The 17,448-nt window shown below is 40.3% G+C and overlaps 1 protein-coding gene across 1 annotated transcript in view; it reads left to right on the top strand.

The window, feature by feature from the left end:
• LOC146598736 (cytosolic phospholipase A2 epsilon-like) overlaps positions 1-17,448 on the top strand; it is a 37,647-nt gene that overhangs the window by 6,552 nt on the left and 13,647 nt on the right. The window contains exons 3-11 of the mRNA XM_085299890.1: positions 4,267-4,339; positions 8,468-8,604; positions 10,219-10,350; positions 12,082-12,122; positions 13,279-13,321; positions 14,135-14,192; positions 14,801-14,967; positions 15,090-15,176; positions 16,986-17,023. Coding sequence (XP_085156016.1) covers positions 4,267-4,339; positions 8,468-8,604; positions 10,219-10,350; positions 12,082-12,122; positions 13,279-13,321; positions 14,135-14,192; positions 14,801-14,967; positions 15,090-15,176; positions 16,986-17,023 — 776 coding nt within the window. The remainder of the gene's footprint in view (positions 1-4,266; positions 4,340-8,467; positions 8,605-10,218; positions 10,351-12,081; positions 12,123-13,278; positions 13,322-14,134; positions 14,193-14,800; positions 14,968-15,089; positions 15,177-16,985; positions 17,024-17,448) is intronic.

Below are 17,448 nucleotides of genomic sequence, written 5' to 3' on the forward strand. Positions count from 1 at the left end.
TTTTCAGCTATTGAAAGGCAATTTGATTGTCCTCCTCATTTTTTAATTTCATCTGATCTTTTCAGGATTGCCAATGGAATAGCATGTAGTGTAGCACTGAAATAGGTAAAGGTACCAGCACACTTTGGCATGCAATTTTTTTTGCTTCTTCATCAGACTTTTTCATCTAGTGCTAAAAGAGGCCACCTCCACACAAAACCCGATGGAGTGTATTCCACATTTCATGCAGTAAAGCAATCATTTAACAGTTACATGGAAGAAAGCTGCGTTAGGATGGTGAAATAGCTTTCACCACATCCATTGAAGATGAATTTCAGGATCTCTGCACTATGTTTCTGTTAGTTTATAACAGCTATAAAATAAATATCAGTCTAAAAAGGGCAATAATCAAGACTCAGGGTGTATAGGCTGCCCCAGGAGGTTCAACTGCAGATTCTCCTTTCTGGAATCAGCTGCATTGGATGACTGTTCTCTGCCTTGGAAAAGCACTTACCGTAGTTTGTTAACTGACCAAACATCTACGGCAAAACAGGGGACTAAAACCGAAAAGCAACATATGCATTGACTTGGCATATATTTGACCACACTGTCATAAAACTATGAGACTGGGGCAAACTACAGTATGCATAGTGAGTATCTGTAACATTGACATCACAAGCTGGGAAGACACTGCTGGCAATAGCCTGTGCTGGAAAAGTCTGATAGATGAAGCAGCCCAGAAGCTGAAAAAAAAGGCACTTAAAGAACAAGTAAAAAGTGTTAAGAAGAAAGATGATCCTTTCACTTCATGGGCTCTCCTGTCATTAGGGAGAATTGCCATTTGGGAGCTCCATAGCCACTTATGACGTGACAGGATATATTATGCTCAACTACCTTAGTATTTACACCCTTGCTTCTCATGATAGATGCATGTCACACATACCTCATCTGAATATGAGCATGACTTTAGAGAGGGCTGGAATACGTGGACCGACAGGCAAATCCACGTGGAATGCAGACTACTGGGAATCCACAGAGTGCTCACTATGGTGGCATTTCTGTTTGAACTTCTTACTAAATTAGTGGGAGAAAGTTGGAATCATTGGTATCGATGGAGATATAATTTACTTCTACCGATATAGTAGCTTGGTGTCTGGTTTCATACCATGCTATTCTCTGTAATGGAAAGTGGTGGAAAAGTAGAAGAAGAGAACATGAACTCTGGCCCATGTGTGATGGAGCTGTCATTTGGAAAACCACAGTAAATTATTTGATTTCTCTGAAAGTACAGAGAAACTAGAAATAATACACCCTGCTAGTACACTGGCAAAGGAGCGTGCTGTATTGCTTGCAGTTATGTTATTATATGCATGCGTACATATAGCACTCACACAAACAATTTTGGAAGCACTGAAGTGAAGACAGGATCACAGATGGAAAATCAGTAAATCAGTCACAGAGTGAATACATCAGTCTTGATTTTGTCAAAAGCAAAGCTACGGTACAACAGAGCTAAATGAGTGGTGTAGTAAATTCTTGGTTTTGCTAAGGCAGAAATCTGCTTGGGGTCATCTTTCATTCACACTATATTGAAACCTCTACTATGTGGAACATGCTGACATAACAATAATCCTTCTTTAAAAATGAGATTGTAATAGATTTTAAGTGAATAGAGTAACAGAACTTATATCCTTTATTTTATGCATACATAGCTCATATTTTCTTTGTTTGTATAACTAGATCCTAATATAGCGTGTTACGATTGTCACGGTAGCAATTTGGCTGGTAGTTGGCTGCTTCCTTTCCTTCGGTAAATGGCTAGTTGTATGTGTCTCTCCCACAGTGGAAGCACAGCTCTGGATTTCCATAGCTTCTGTGAAGCTATTGATTTTTTGGTGAAACTTCAGGAAGCTTTCTGTGAAACCCACATCTTTGAGTTGACTTCCTCACGTCAGATTTCTTTGAGTATAGCCAATACATTAGAAAGACATTATATGGGAAACAAGGGACAGGTGATCAGATGGCAGCAGTTGTGTAATAATGACTGAAAAAGAAACAAGCTGTGCTATCATAATGTCTCTTATCTAAGAACCTCAAACTGCTTGGCAAATATTGAATCGATCAAGTCTTACTCAAGCAAGAGTGCCATTTGCTTGAGGAAGCATAACTGGAACTGATCCCGGAGCTGGTAGCACCTTGCACAATCTCGGGGTTCTCTTGAGATAAACAGTTGCATTAATTGCCATGTTGCTTGTGCAGATCTTACTGAACTATGAGTTTCTGCCTTCTAGGGTAGATGCTGTGCTGTAAGATGCCCAAGCTCATTCCTAACATGTTGGTGTGGTGATCCACCTTCGCTAATTATCCAGCTGAGAGGATGGGTTAATTAACTGGGTGGAGAACTTCATTAATATGAAACGTGAACTAGTGTCTTTACATGGAGTAGCGCTGAGGATATACTACTCCATTAACTGTTGTTTGCAAATTTTGCAGCTTCCCTTGAGCTTTTTTCCTTCCAGAACACATGAAATAGAAGGCTGATGAATTGCTGAGGGTAAATGGCATGCAGAAGTCCTAAAAGGAAGTAAACAAAGCATTCTCGAGGCTCATGGAAGAGGCAGCAGGAACTCTTTTAAGATCTCAGCACATTATGTTAACATGAGGTATTCTAGGAGAGAGAGGAGAGAATTTTAAACACAGAAGAAGTAACTTGTAACAAAAGAGGCCTAATTGTCTTCACAGCTGAAAATAAGGCCCTTTTTTTCCTGTTCTCTTACCTTAAAAAAAAAGAAAGGAATTTTGGCAACAATACAAATGTTATTTTAAGCGAGGTTCTTCCAGCTGTTCCTTATCTGCCTTGACATCTACTTTGTCTGCTTGCTTACAGTCATTCTAGGAAGTCTCTGAAGTTTTATACAAATAGAAGGATGTTCCTAAACGAGAGAAAATCAGCTGATAAAAATAACAGTTGTCAAAAAGAATGATTTGGAGAGCTCTGCTGTAACCACTTATGCAGGTGGAAACGTTTCAAGGAGTGTGAGGGAGTGGTTGTGTGTTACAGTAACAGGAAATGCTGATTTATTTATGGGCTTTGTTAGAGTAGCCTTTTGCAGATACGACTGAGCTATAGACAGCTTTTTGGAATGAGCCAGCAGGAAATTGCCTTCCTTAGAAGAAATAAATCATATTATCCTCTATTAATAAATAGGAAAGGGTTCTCACAGTTCCAAAATCTGGAGAGACTTGTTTTATGGAAGTTTATGGCTGAAATATTCAAAGGGGCCAAAAGAAATCAGGCACTTTTATAGGGTTTTGTTGGGTTTTTTTGTTTGTTTTTTGTTCCCTCCGAAGCATCCCAGATCTAATTCTTTAGTTCCTAAATTATCTGAAAATAATTCTCAGTTGTTAGTTTACCACATACTTGTGATTAACTGAAGTTCCATTCAGATTACTGTTCTTATTTTCCCCATAGAGTTGTAAAAGAAAGGAAAAATTGCAAGAGGGCTTTTCTGTGGTTTGGAAGCATATGGTAAAAATGCTTCTTTAGGTACCGTACTGAGAGTTTACCCTGCGAGAGTCAGCAACGACAGATATTCTCAGCAGAGCTCTTTTAAATGTGAAGGGATCGAACAGGTGCTTGTAAAGGTGATCTTAACTTTGAGTAAGACTACCAGTATTTTAACAGCTCCATCAGCGCATTTACTCTGTGCGTGAGTGTTTAGCAGTGCATTTGCTCTGTTCAAGAGACTTATGGTAACGATGCTCTGGAGGTAATCTCAGCAATTTCAGAGCACTGGAGTTTGCAAGCATCTAGCATTCAGGATCAGTTGATATGGATTTATCCCTTTCTTTTCTGCTATAAAGATCAGACTCTCAGAGCAAAATACAGCAAAAAGTTAAAAACAAAACAAAGTTTCTTAAATAACAGAAGTTTGTCAAATACCGTGAAACCACATCTGGCTTGGAAAGCCCTTAAACTGCAAATTGTGGGAATCTTGGAAAATGTTCGTGGGAAGTACGAATCTATATTTCTCTGCCCCTTTCAAATCCTCTTTTTCCCTGGTCAGATGACACAGGCTACTGAGCTGTCTTCTCTGACCCAGTACAGCCACTCTTCCACTGTGTTTTTAGGTTGCCTTGTTGCAGATTTTCATCTGCAAAACAGTGAGATGGCTGACACAATTTTACTGACTGTATTATTGTTTTGTAGCATTTGATTAGGGGGTATATCATGTGATATATTTTTCTGTTGAAGGTTAATTCATAGTCCATATCGTTCTTCTCCAGATAGAATCATCTCCCTGCTTCTTGCTCACTGTCAGAATCATACGAATGAGAAATCTCCAACGAAGGGATGCTTGTAAGTATATCTATGGTTCCTACAAATGTTTCATTTTTCCTAAAAATAATTAGGGGATAACTGAATGTTTTAAACACCYTGCATAAAAAAAGTAAAGTTGATTGTATCATTAGGATATATCCAAGTAACAATTATTATATTACTACATTATTATTTTTTCAAATAACTAATTATTTGAGAGTTGAGTCTACTTAATTCTCAAGGATAAATAGTTAAATGAGAATATATGTACAGCAAGGAGACAACATACTGTTCAAAGAAGTCAAGTGTTATCTCAGGGTACAGACAACAGGTCTTCTTTTATAATTTTATAGCATCCTCTTGCAAGCAATTCTTAAATAATCCATGACTTACGTAGATAAAGTGTTATAAACCAGGTTAGTCCTCGCTGCTGTTAAACTGAATATTATTCCAGTGCTTGCTATGTCCTGGGTGGTTTTAAGAGTGAATATTATTTCAGGATAAATTTGAAGAAGGAAAATTTCTGGCCTGTATAGGAAAAAGACTATATCCCTATGTCTACCAGTAAATTTTTGTTTTTTTCCAAAATACGTTAAAAAAAAAAAAAAAAAAAGGCGTGATTCATGAATTTAGATGTACTTTCAAAATTCTCCACGAAGCTTAGTTTCTTAGGAGCAGAAATGAACCTGAGGGATTCCTAAGAAAATACTGCTCCGTGCTGCTAATGCTTGTAGCTGTGACATTCAAGCTCCCATAGACTACATACTTCACCCCGAGTCACGGCCATTTATCCACAAGTAAATTGTATTGCCCTTTCCTGTCAAGTTTCCTCTAGCCCAAAGGATAGAGTGGTGTGACTAGTGCATATAAAAGCCCGGAGGAATGGAACAGAGTAAACTCTATCAGCAAACTAGAGAATGAGACCAAGAAACCCATTTCGGTTCACCAGACTTGTTCGCCCCTTGCCAGCCCCTTGCCATTTCAATCATTTAAATGCTGTTATGACAATGTATTGGATATGAACAAGAAAGAACTTTCCAAAATCATTGCCTTCAGGCTAATACTGTTATTAATTACCCTGGAACAGCCCTCAAGAAGGATGCTGATGGAAGTCTGAAGTCCTTGTCCCTTTTACTGCTTGTGTAGCATTCTTGTGGTTGTTCAGGTGTGAGGGTCATATAGCAGGAAAGTGATACAAGCAGGAAAGGAAAATACCCTGGTTTCATTAAAATAAGAACATAGATTATGTTCTTTACAACAATCTCTACAACACCCTATATGCTGTGATGAGATGCATTTGATACAAATTATAGCTGTTAACAGTTCACTTTTTTTGACTCAGTATAGCTATGTGACTATCAGTAAAAGGATCCAGAAACTAGCTCTAGGGTGAGTGTGGAAGGGAAATGGTGTAACCCTGCAGTCTTTCTCRATTTTCCTTTTTAATTTTGAGCTATAGCAATCTACACCACGGTCTTTTGAACCAGAAGAGCCAGGGAACACACTGGTGCAAGAGGGTAGTGTAGAGCACTATAACCACCGTGTGATACTTGCAACCTAAGGCAGGTCAGTTTTGCCAGGGGGCCAGCACCTCTGAAGGAGAGATGTGTGAACTTTAGTGTAAAGATATTGCAGTGAGTTATCATACACTTCAAAGAACCTTTTAGGACATAACCCACGCTTCTAATGACTAGGACTAAACTCTCCAAAGAGAAGTAAAATGTAGTATGATGTTACTATCACCAAAGCCAATRCTGGGCAGTGTCCTTCACATGTGAACAAAGGATTTTACTCACTGTTTTCCAACTTACCCCATAGCTGTCACATGYTTCTATGAGGGATGTATCAGTGGACTTCCCTATGTCACACCTCTGAGTGACAGATACACTAGCCATATGCCAGGTCATATTACAGGGCCACACTCTCTGTACCTGCACCTCCCTCCCTGTCCGCRGTTGTGGCACATGTGTAATGATGCAATAAACCAGAAACATTTCATCAAGGACTCTTTTAGGCTCATCTGCATGTCAGATGGTAAGACAAAATCACAAATAACTAGGTTGTAGAAAGAGCTTGCGCAAACAGAACTGAAGCAATACTTTGAATTAAATACACAGCTGACTACCTACATCTACTCGTATAATTAAGGATTGTTTGATATGCTTTGTATCTCAATGTACATTTGATACACAAGGATGACAAATCACATCAATAGAATAGAGTACTTTGTTGGTGAAGTAGTTACTGATCTCTAAGTGATAAACCTAGGGTCATACAGTAGTCATAAAGAATTACCTTAAAATACTTTTAAATCATTATCATCATTTCTGGGATCTCCGAACATTTGTGATGAATTTTTGCAAAATTCTTCAGAGCATTACTATGTGCATTGAATTCCCCCCTCCCTTTTCTTAGAAAAAAATATTAAAATAAAAAACACAAGCAGACACACAGAATCAAACCAGTGCAGTTCACCGCCAGGGATGTATTCACTAGTCTCACTACAAAAGCTTCTGATACTTCAGGTAATGAAGTAACAAGAAAAGTTGTAGAAAGATAATAATGATTATTGCAGATATGAAACAACTCTCATATCCTGAGAGAGAAAGCGGGCTACAGGTTTTAAACGTGAAAGAGAAATGACTGTGAAGGCCGTGGAAGCTGTCTACGCAAAAATGAATAGGAGGGACAAGGTGAATAAGGAGTGATTTTTCACTGTTTTTCACATTGCAAAGACAAAGCAGCACTCAATGAAATTATCAAACGGGAAATTTAAAGCAAATGAGAGGAATATTTAAGTTAGCTGTGGAACTCATTGTCACTGGGATATATGGGTGTTAAAATATATCTGTTTAAGAACAAATTATTCATGGAAGATAAGTCTAGCAAGGGCTTTTAAAAAATTATATTCCAGATGCAACTGGATTTGGGAGATCCCAAATATAGGAATAAGAGAGTGTATCAGGTGAAATATTGCTGTATACTTACCATGTTTCTCCTGCTTGGTAGCAAGATGCAGAAGGGCTAGAACCTGGCAGTGAAGTGACCAAGAATCTTTTAGCTTGATGAATAAAATCTGATGTTTATTCCTCTTTCTTTTTCTGGGAGAGTGATAAACCCTTTCAGCTGAATCTTTCCCAAAATATCCAGCACAAGAGTGACATGCCTCCTGGAAGCTTTCAGACAGCATGCTAGAATTTGACAAGTTGTAGGTAATTAAATGTGATGTCTTAGGACAGAAGGAGGGCAGCCTTAAACATAGGTCTTAAGTAAACTCTGTCTATAAGTGAAATAAAGACACCCAGTTCCTTAGCAAGGAGGGGGCACAGAAGAGATTCTTTGTTCCTCTTTCAGGGAAATATCTATGTGTACAAACAAGGCAAAATGTATAAAGTAGCCAGACGAGCCAGAATGGCTAGACCTACACTTACTGGGGAGACATTTAGGATGAGCAGCCAGTGTTTTGGATTTTAGCAGTCAGCAGCTTCAAATTGCTTCAAGCAACTTCCTAGTACCTTGCTGCAAAATGCATTATCTGTGTACTGCAGTGTCTCTGCATCACCTGCTAATAAGCAGGCTCTTGAAGCTGTTGGTGGTTCATCTCTACCCTCTGGAATGCTAAATACCCCGGGCATGTCTCCAAGAGGTTAATGCTAAATGGACATGGCTGTAAGCAGGGAGCAGGATCCAAAGGGTATGAAATCAAAATGTCTGAAGTGGTAGACRTGTCCTTGGGAATCACAGTTCCAGCAATCACCGGTTTGTGAGAAGCCTGTCTTGCCACCTGCCTGCATCCAGCTTCCTCCACACGCAAGACTGTCCCTCTCCCTGCTCTCAGTGTGTGTGTGGTGCAATTGCAGTGCAGAGGAAACAGATGTCGTCGGGGTAGTATCTGGTGTTTCGACCTGTGGGTTTGAACACAGAGTAGGGAAGAAGCCTGCAGCAGTCTTTTTCCTTCCCTGTAGGATTTTTGTTCTTCAAAGAAAGAAAAGGATCAACTCTAAATGCTGAAAGTGAGATTTTCTCCTGACTAACTCAATCAGGAAGAAAGTAGGAGGAAGAAAACTAAGACAAAGTATGGTAGGAAAGAAGGAGAAGAAAGTGTCATGTAGAACTAGTTATTTTGCCACATACATTAACAGTTTTTCTGTCTCTCTTCCTCTTCAGTAAGCCAGGCTGATTGCTATGTGACATTGTGGTTGCCTACTGCTACATGTGAAAAGTCCCGCACCAAAACTATAAGAAACTCCAACAACCCAGTTTGGAATGAAACTTTCTACTATAGAATCCAAAGTCAAGTCAAGGTAAGGAGCCGAAGTTACTTAAGAGACAGCACATGATAACGTACTATGCAAAGAGTTTAGCAGAAGAGATGATTGAGTTCCCATGCTTGGAAATGTTTACTGGCGTTGTTTAAATTGCTTGCAAAGACATAGTCACAAGGTCCAGACTTGAATTAGGATGACAAACCTTAGATCCTAAATAAGCAGTGATAGGTAGTGATTTCTCAGCATTTGATGGCAACTGTGTGAACGAGCAGAAAGCAACCTTGGAATTCAGACTTATTTTAGAACTCCACTTTTACAGAGCCTTCCCTGTAGGATCTCAGCTGGTATAATGTCAAAGGAAACTTTTTAATCATGTGAAAGTTCGGCGGAACTCATTTTTGCACTGACTCCTACTTAGGAACATGGGAAAAAGGTTGAGTGTGTCCAGCATCCTGCAGCTCTTGTACCCCTGAACAGCGGGGGCATGCAGCAGCTGCTAGTTAGTACCCACTTCTGATATTTTCCACCCTGTATCTCTCTTCTGCAAAAAAAAATAAAAGCTTTACATCCATCCTGGGGCACTGAATGACTGCTTGTAGGCAGAAATATTATGTTAATTTGAGTAAGAAGTCAAGCTTCTTCTATGCCGTGGGAACAAAGCGGCTGTGCCTCATGGACAGGCCGTACAGCTTTGGAACTTGCCTCTAGTTTTCAAGCAGAGTCTACATCATATTGCAACTATGCACTGAATCCACCCAAGTGGCTTTCCAGTGCTAACAATAATTTTTCTTGGTTAACATGTGCAGTTCTCAGCAGGCCAGTGCTTGATCTGTGATAAGCAAGAGAAGGACTCTGTAGGTACTATATACTGTCAGTTTGCCACTTGGGTCAAGTAATTGAGAGGCTTTTTGACTGTATCTATACAATTCTGGTTCTGCTATGCTTTCTGTAGATTTCAGATTGTTTTCTATTGTGCAGTCTACAAGAACTCAGGCTGTGTGTGGTTTTGTGCCTGCACACAGTGCCTCCTGCATGTACCCTGGGAAGTGCGAGAGCAGCATGGTCGTGGTGTCTCTGGGCTCCCTTAGCAGCTTTATGAGCCAGAATGAATGAAAAGCTGCTCTTTCCAATTAGATATCTTGATGCTCTATTCCTCATGAGATGGCTTAGGAAGCAGATGATCTTTGTATTTTCAGGTGCCCCCCATGTAAACTGACTTTCACAGGACAATGAGATGAGGAAACGGTATTACTGAAGATGGTTTCAGTCTGCATAGCCTGGTGTGGTGTGTCAGGGCTCTGGTCATGGATGCTGATCCAGTGTTACTAGTTGGCCAGAGACTGAGCTCTGCACTTTAAGGAAACTTTAAGGAAGCTAGAGACTTTTATGAATCAGTGCAAAGTTCATGCAGATTTGGGGAGCTGACTAAACTGTAATGTAGATACAGTCGATRTTATCACTCATGTTATGGCAATTAAGCTGAACTCGGAAGAATCTATTTTTCATTTACGATACACTTCTCCGAAGTGGGATGATACTTAATTCCTTCACTTTTCTTCTCATGCACGTCCCCCAGATTCCTGTGTCCACACTAAACCCAGTAATATCCAGATGACAGAAACTCTAAAAACCTTCTCCTTCTCTTCCCAGAACGTGCTAGAGTTAACAGTGTATGATGAGGATTTTGCTACTCGAGATGACCTTCTCCTCACTGTGCTCTTTGATACTGCTAAACTTCCAGTTGAAAGAACAGTTCTCCTGTGTTTTAAGCCTGGTCCGAAGGTGAGATCTGTCAGATCAGTGTCTGTGAGGTCGCACAAGTTGGGCTACAGAGGGCACACTTATTTGAGTTTTCAAGCCTGAACTATAAATTATAACTTACTTCTGTTTCCTGGCCCCTGTGTTGCTTTGCTCTGCCCTACTTTCGTATCTCTGGCTATGCTTATTGAAGCTCTTCTTCGTGGTATCTTCCATGAAGCAGTCTGCTTTGGCTACAGATACTTGAAGACTGGAAGTCAGTATTAGCTGACTCTCTTGGCAAAGCATCCTTGTTTTATTTCCTGGGGCCGAACTCAGAGATTGCTGTTCAAGTTTGTCACTGGTCCTGCAGCTATGTGTCTCCAGCATTTAGATAAGGGGTGGGTTTAAAACAAGCCAGATAAGAAGCCAGTGAAGAGTTATACAACACTTTCAAAATCTTGGGGTGAGCTTTCTGAATCTGCCATGGATTGTTTATCTCAGTAATGGGTATTTGAATTGCCATTTAAAATATAAACAGAAATATGTGGCTATCCTAGTCATGAATCTCTATTTGAAAGCCTGAGGGCCCCCCCCCCCTTTCCCCCAAAATCTTAAGCAATTAAATAGAACATATGCCTGAAATGATGTAGTATAGAGAGGAGGCATCTGACTATGGGTGATCTCTCAGCGTCACTGAGGCTACTGCACAGTTTTTGGAGATGAAAGATTTTTTCTGTGTAATTCATACCCACTGCCCTTTGACTGTACCTGAATTCACACCAAAGGAGTGCTGGGCAGGAAAGCTGAAGTTGCTCCTCTATGTATCCCAGTAGTGCCATTTGCAGTGCTCTGTCAGCTAGTACGAAAACTAGCTGATTCCCATATGGAGTTAGTGCTCCATATGTTTTGAAGTCATAGTCATATGTCATAGTTTTGAAGATCTGAATGAATAATTTACTCTACTTCCCGGTTTCTCATGTATAAAATGGGAATAAAATTGTTGATAGTCTGTGGAGAAACCTTCGAGCTCTATGGATGTGATCCGTGAAATGTCTTGCACAGAATTTCTTGCTACCTGGGCAGAGATCGCCTCTGGTACCCAAACTAGGTCACTTACAACTAGCTCATACATCAACACCTTTTTACAGGGTGTTGCATAGCTGTAACTCTGAATCACTCAGTAATAGCAGTCTCTGTATACTATGTTAAAGTGGTGATTGGAAAGGACCTTTAACTTCCAAGATAATAACAAGGATAGTAACTCATGGCAGAACAGTGCTAAGAACAGGAAGGAAGGAAAAGATAGAACTCAGAATATGAAGCAAGTTGCAGATTGTCTTTCTCGAGCAACTTTGTGCTAAGAGATAGAAGTTCAGATTATTTTGAAGGTACGTTGTAGAAGGAAGGAGATAGGGAGGGAATCATAGAATCATAGAATCAGGAAGGTTGGAAGGGACCTCTGGAGATCATCTAGTCCAACGAGGGTTGCATCCAGGATTGCATCCAGGTGGGTCTTGAATGTCTCCAGAGAAGGAGACTCCACAGCCTCTCTGGGCAACCTAGTCCAGTGCTCCGTCACTTTCACAGTGAAGAAATCCCCCCTCACATTTATTAGATTATCTAGTCTGAAATATTGCTTCAGATCACCTGGTCTGAAAAGTTTATCACAGGCTGTTATATTGCAACCAACTACTTTAATATTGCACTCCCAGTTTAAACAAGGAAGAAAGCATTGCATAGCGACTTCATTTAATTTCTTGTTCTTGTTCTCAGGCCATGGAGGAGCTAGAGGTTGAATTCAAATTGGAGAGCATGTAAGTGGTGTATATATTCATTAAAAATGTAATAATCATTAGATGCTAAACACAAAAACAGTATTAGAAGCCATGCTCCATGTGATTTCCATAAAAAGCATGTCAGACTTCTCATACAACATTATTATGTTTTCTACTGGAGTGAGATACACAGCTGATTCTTCCTCCAGTTAGTTCAGTCATTTAATTGCTTTCAAAGAAGCTTCTCCCAGCATCATCTCATCTTTCTACAACACCAGACTGTGCCTACCAGGGACATTTCAGAAGACTTTCTGAGTATGTACGTGTCTATGTGCACGTGTGTGTCTGTGTGTATCAGTCTTTTTGTGTATGGTTCCAGTTTATGCACTGGAAAGCTGCTGATGCTGGATGGCCTGATCAATTTTCAGTGTAGCGCTGACTCCTTTGATTGTTCATTGCAGCACCATTTTGGTCTTAAAAATTCTGTTTTCTTCATGCCTGACGTAATGACAATTTGTTTATAACTCTAGCGCAGGGATTTTCTCCAGCATGGTCAGCATGGTCATGCTGTCCATGCAGGTCACCTTTTTCTCCCCTATGTTGCCATGAGGTAACCAAGGCATAGCCAAAATAAAATGACTGACCTAAGGTTGGCCAGAAAGCCTGTGGGGAGGCAAGAACAGATTTCAGATCTCCAGTTCCGGCCTGGCATGGCTCCACACCATCTCCTGACTTCACCTGAATGATCTGGAAAGCTTTTTTTTTTTTCCCTGTAATTCAACCCCCCCCACACACCTTCTGCCCCTTTGATTGTATCTACATATCAGCAAATGCATAAAACTGGACTTCCCAGCACAGATGTGCTGATATATTAACATGTTGTTGGTATGTATTTTCTGTGTTGTACCGAGGGGAAGAATTTGACTGCCTAAACACAGCTTCCATTACAGACAATCATGAGATTGCGCTGCAAAAAGCTAGCCATGATATATATCACTCAGCTTTGGTGTAGGGGTAAGTCCCTTTAGAACAGTGCTCACTCAGTTCAAGCAGGCGTGAGAAGGAGCTTGTTGGGTAGCTGCTGGAATCCTCTGGCTGTCATTCTTCTAAAAGGGGAGGAAGAGAAACATCCAGGAAAAACTCGATTGGGCATTTGATCAATCTGAAAACCTGTGTTTTTCATTTTATTTCTCAGCTTTGGTCCTCATGAAGCCATTGCTACCAATGGAGTTCTAGTGGTAATGTGTTTCTTTCCTAAGAAATTTTCTATAAGTGTTTTCTTAAGATAAGAGGGTTACAGAAGCTGTAAGCTATTAGACACTCAACAGACCAGTTCTTTCTCCTTCCTCCTTCGTGTTGAGATAGTTTGAGAATAGCGTATTTTATTTTCTCCTCATTGGTGGTGTTCCATTATTTCCCATATGTCCTGTATTTCAAATCCTGTCCCCTACCCCTACCTCTCTCTGGTATCTGTACTCCTTTAAAGATGTGCTCCTATTTATCAAAATACAGTAGTAGAAAGACTGTGAAACCACTTGCTGATAATATACCCAGCCCTTTCCTTCCCTGGGAGATGAGTCTTGAGCAATGGTAAGCGCTGCACAAAATACTGACCTATTGCAATTTCATTCTCTGAAAGAGGACTGAGTGCCGTTAAAAAAAAAAATAATAGCAATGCTTCTTCAGGAAGTGCTTTATACTACTGGCTATTGATCTCTCAACAGACATCTTTCATTCATGTTCTTTATGGTTTAATCCTTTTCATCTGTGCTATTATCTTGGAAATTCCCCTGATTTTTCTTTCTTGGTATCTTCCTCATACTGGGAGAGTTGTGTGTCATTTTCACTGGAGGATGCTCTACAACTCCCTCCAGAGCTTTTTCCTATCTTTAGTCTGTGACTACTAGGCAAACGCCTGAAAAAGCCAGGGAATTAGCTACTTTAGGGAACTGGACAAGTCCAAAAGCCAAGTACGCAGGATTCAGAGCTTCTGTAACCAGGTCAGAATGAGAAACCCTTTCTCACACATTCTTATTCTCCATCTGTTACAGTGTCGTGAACTTTGCTGTTTGGAAGTTGAAGTGGCTGAGAAGCAGCAGCAAAAATCAAGTAAATTTATTGCTTTGTTAGCTATTTTTCAATAAGTTCTTTCATATAATGAATAAGTGAAATAAATAGTATCTATAGTATCAGTACAATTAGCACCAGGCAAATGCATTACGTTTGTTACAGATTGTAATGACTACATCTTGTACTTCTGCTATATGTCAGTATATTATTAGAACTACAGTAAAGTTGAAATCTCAATTGTATACAGTGGCAAGAACATAGAGTCCTCTTTCTGTTACAGAATCACAGAATGGGTAAGGTTGGAAGGGACCTCTGGAGATCATCTAGTCCACCCCCCCTGCTCAAGCAGGATCACCTAGAGCATGTTAGACAGGGTTGCATCCAGGTGGGCTTTGAATATCTCCAGAGAAGGAGACTCTACAATCTCTCTGGGCAACCTGGTCCAGTGCTCTGTCACTCTCACTATTAAAATAATAGTTTTAGTTTTGCTCCTTTCCTTTCACTGCTGGCACTCCCATCAGAGCGCTTTACATTAGATAAAGCTGTGGTTCAAAATCTGCAGCTTCACTATAAAGATCCAGCTTTTAATCAAGCCAAGACAATCTGGTTAAATTAATGTTTTGCATGTCCTTTTTTTGCTTTTTCAGGGAAAGAGCTTTCCCTTACAGTGAAAGGTTCCTTTGAAGGGACCAGGGACATTACACTGGGACCTGAAGGAGCTGCCAGCCCTCCAGGTCCTACCACATTCCATTATATCAAATATGCGGAGCCAACGCTGGATGTCATGCTGCCAAAGAAGAGGCGCTACCACCCTGTATGTTAGAACTGGCCTTAATAATGAACTCAACACGAGTCACTCTCTAGGAAGTGTGAGGGGAGGAGAGGGTAAACTCTTTATATTTTGTAAAAAAAAAAAAAAAAAATGTTTTTTTCCAGTGGTCCTGTAAGTTCAGCACAGAGACAGGCTCCCCAGTGGTGATGCTGAATTCACTGCCCATGGGAAAGAAAATGACAATTGCAGAGGTGAGTGTCACTTCCAACCTTCCGGAATAAAAGGTCGCTTGGGTAAAAATCGTTCCTTCTGTAAACCTCCATGATATTGTCCCGCACGAGTCCCTGTAGATGAATTATAAGAAGGGCAGAAATGTTCTGGAATTTTCTCAGGTTTTGAATGGTGAGAAGCTCTATTTCTCCGGTTCTTTTCTCCATAGAAGCCTGTTGCCATCTTGTCACTTCATTAGTCTCCTATACGTGCCAACAGAGGATAAAGAGACCATAAAGGGTGTCAGAAAACGAGATAGTTCCTTCATTACATCTCTCTCTCTCTCTCTGTTCACCCCTCCCTTACTTAGGGTCCAAACAGAAAGTTACCTCTTGGACATGAACTAGAAAAATGTCAAAAAGTCTACCCAAAATAAACCTTAGGCTTCAAAAGACTTTGTGTGAAAAAAYCTTACTAAAAATATTAGATGTAGTGTATAAATGCTGAAGAATGTATGGAGAGTATTGCTTAAAATAAAAATATGTATAATTTTGAATGCAATTAGTAGAAGAAAAGGATTCTTAATTTAAAAAACGTATTTCTGCTAAGAAACACCTAAAGGTTTCCAGGGTATTAGGGACAATGTCATCCAAATTTTAGATATTATGTTATGAAGAAGTGAAAGAACATCAGATTACAGGGCTATAAAAACCTCCCCTCAGAATAGAGCAATTTTTATCAATTAACACTCTGAAGGTTGCAATATGTAAATGCATCATCAGTATACACCTTGTTTTGTCAGCTCTTCTAGTGCAAAAAAAAAGGAAAAAAACTGCTCAGGAATCTACTGCCCGCGCTGCCACCTGCACCCTGACCCTCCCTGCGTACCTCCCTTGCCTGCTCCTCGGGTAGGAGCAGTCTTTCCTAGTGTGTGCTCGCACCACCCGCGGCCGGGCTCCTCCGAGACCCCAACCTGTGCTCTGGGCAAGGGAGGCCGCCCCCTTGCGCCAGGGGCTCTTGGGGACCATGTGGCTGCTGTTATTAAGAGAATACCCATGCCACGTCCTCAGCTTTCCTTTAAAACAGTCAAGACACCGAGGGGCACCTGGGAAAGCCTGAAGCCATTCCCCTTCCTCCTTTCGTTAGGTTTTGCAGCTCCCCCAGCTCAGCTGTGCAGCYGCCCTTTGCTGCTCCCAATTTAACGGCATTTACTGCTCTTTGGGTTCACGGGGTAAGGAGAAGAGCTGATTTTCTGTGCACAGGCTGATTTTGGACTCAGCTGTGTTGTCCACCTACCTCTATCTCTCCTGACTTTTGTGCTTGTAGCTTCATAYCCTCATCAAGTCACGGTTACAGCCAGTGCTGTCCATGCACTCACCCATTTGATTAAGGGAAAACTTGATTTTAATGCAAACTGAAATCTTGGCAGTAGCAAGTGCAAACGTGCAGTCTCATCMCTGCGAGATTAGGGTTTGGATGTCTGTGATCTTCAGTGTATCCCTTGGGGCAAAATGGATGGGAGGTGGATGAAAATAGTATTTCAGGATGCTGCAGAAAGACTCTTGAATAACATAGGAAATGCAGCCCGCTGCCTAAGTCTCAGATACCTTCCATGCCAAAATTATTTATGGTTTCTATGGCCTGGAAGCAAGTGGGATTTGTGAGTAGGGATGTTCCARTAGGGGTAAGTAAATGGTTTTGAAAATGTGTATAGAGATTTCAGACACTTGGCTCAGTCATTTCCAGACCTAGTTGTGGTCTAAATAAAACTCTGTCTCCCAGACAGAAAGGGAGAAAAGAAACTTCAAAACCAAASTAAGAAATTTACACTTTATATTTTTGTTTTCTAGGAGAAAAGATTTGATTTGAATGTGAAAGCAGAAAGCTGGTAAGGGACCTTCTTCTGTTCCTGAAGACTTTGTTTTTCAATTTTGCCATTGTCTTAGACACATGGAAAAGAAACAAGCAGATATTCTCAGTCTGAAAACTAGAATGTGCTTTTAATAAAATGTAAAATGCTTATGCAGGATATTATATGTAATTAGACTTAGTAGGATTTGATCTTAATCAATACATGTTGATAAACATGTATTTATTTTAGCATTATCCCTTCCCCTCTGACCAGAGAATACTATTGTTGACCAATTACAATCTTTGAAATTCACAAGAAGGACAAAGTTTTGGCTAGAAAACCGTAATGKAGAGGCGGAAACATCGAATTTGATCAGAAATTACAATGAACAAATTATCGGTGCTTATTTTTTTTTCCTAACAGTCAATATTCATTAGAAATAAAACAACTGTAATCCTTTG

The sequence above is a fragment of the Rhea americana genome, unplaced genomic scaffold, assembly GCF_003343005.1.
Source record: "Rhea americana isolate MKP2758 unplaced genomic scaffold, rheAme1 scaffold_155, whole genome shotgun sequence".
Taxonomy (NCBI): domain Eukaryota; kingdom Metazoa; phylum Chordata; class Aves; order Rheiformes; family Rheidae; genus Rhea; species Rhea americana.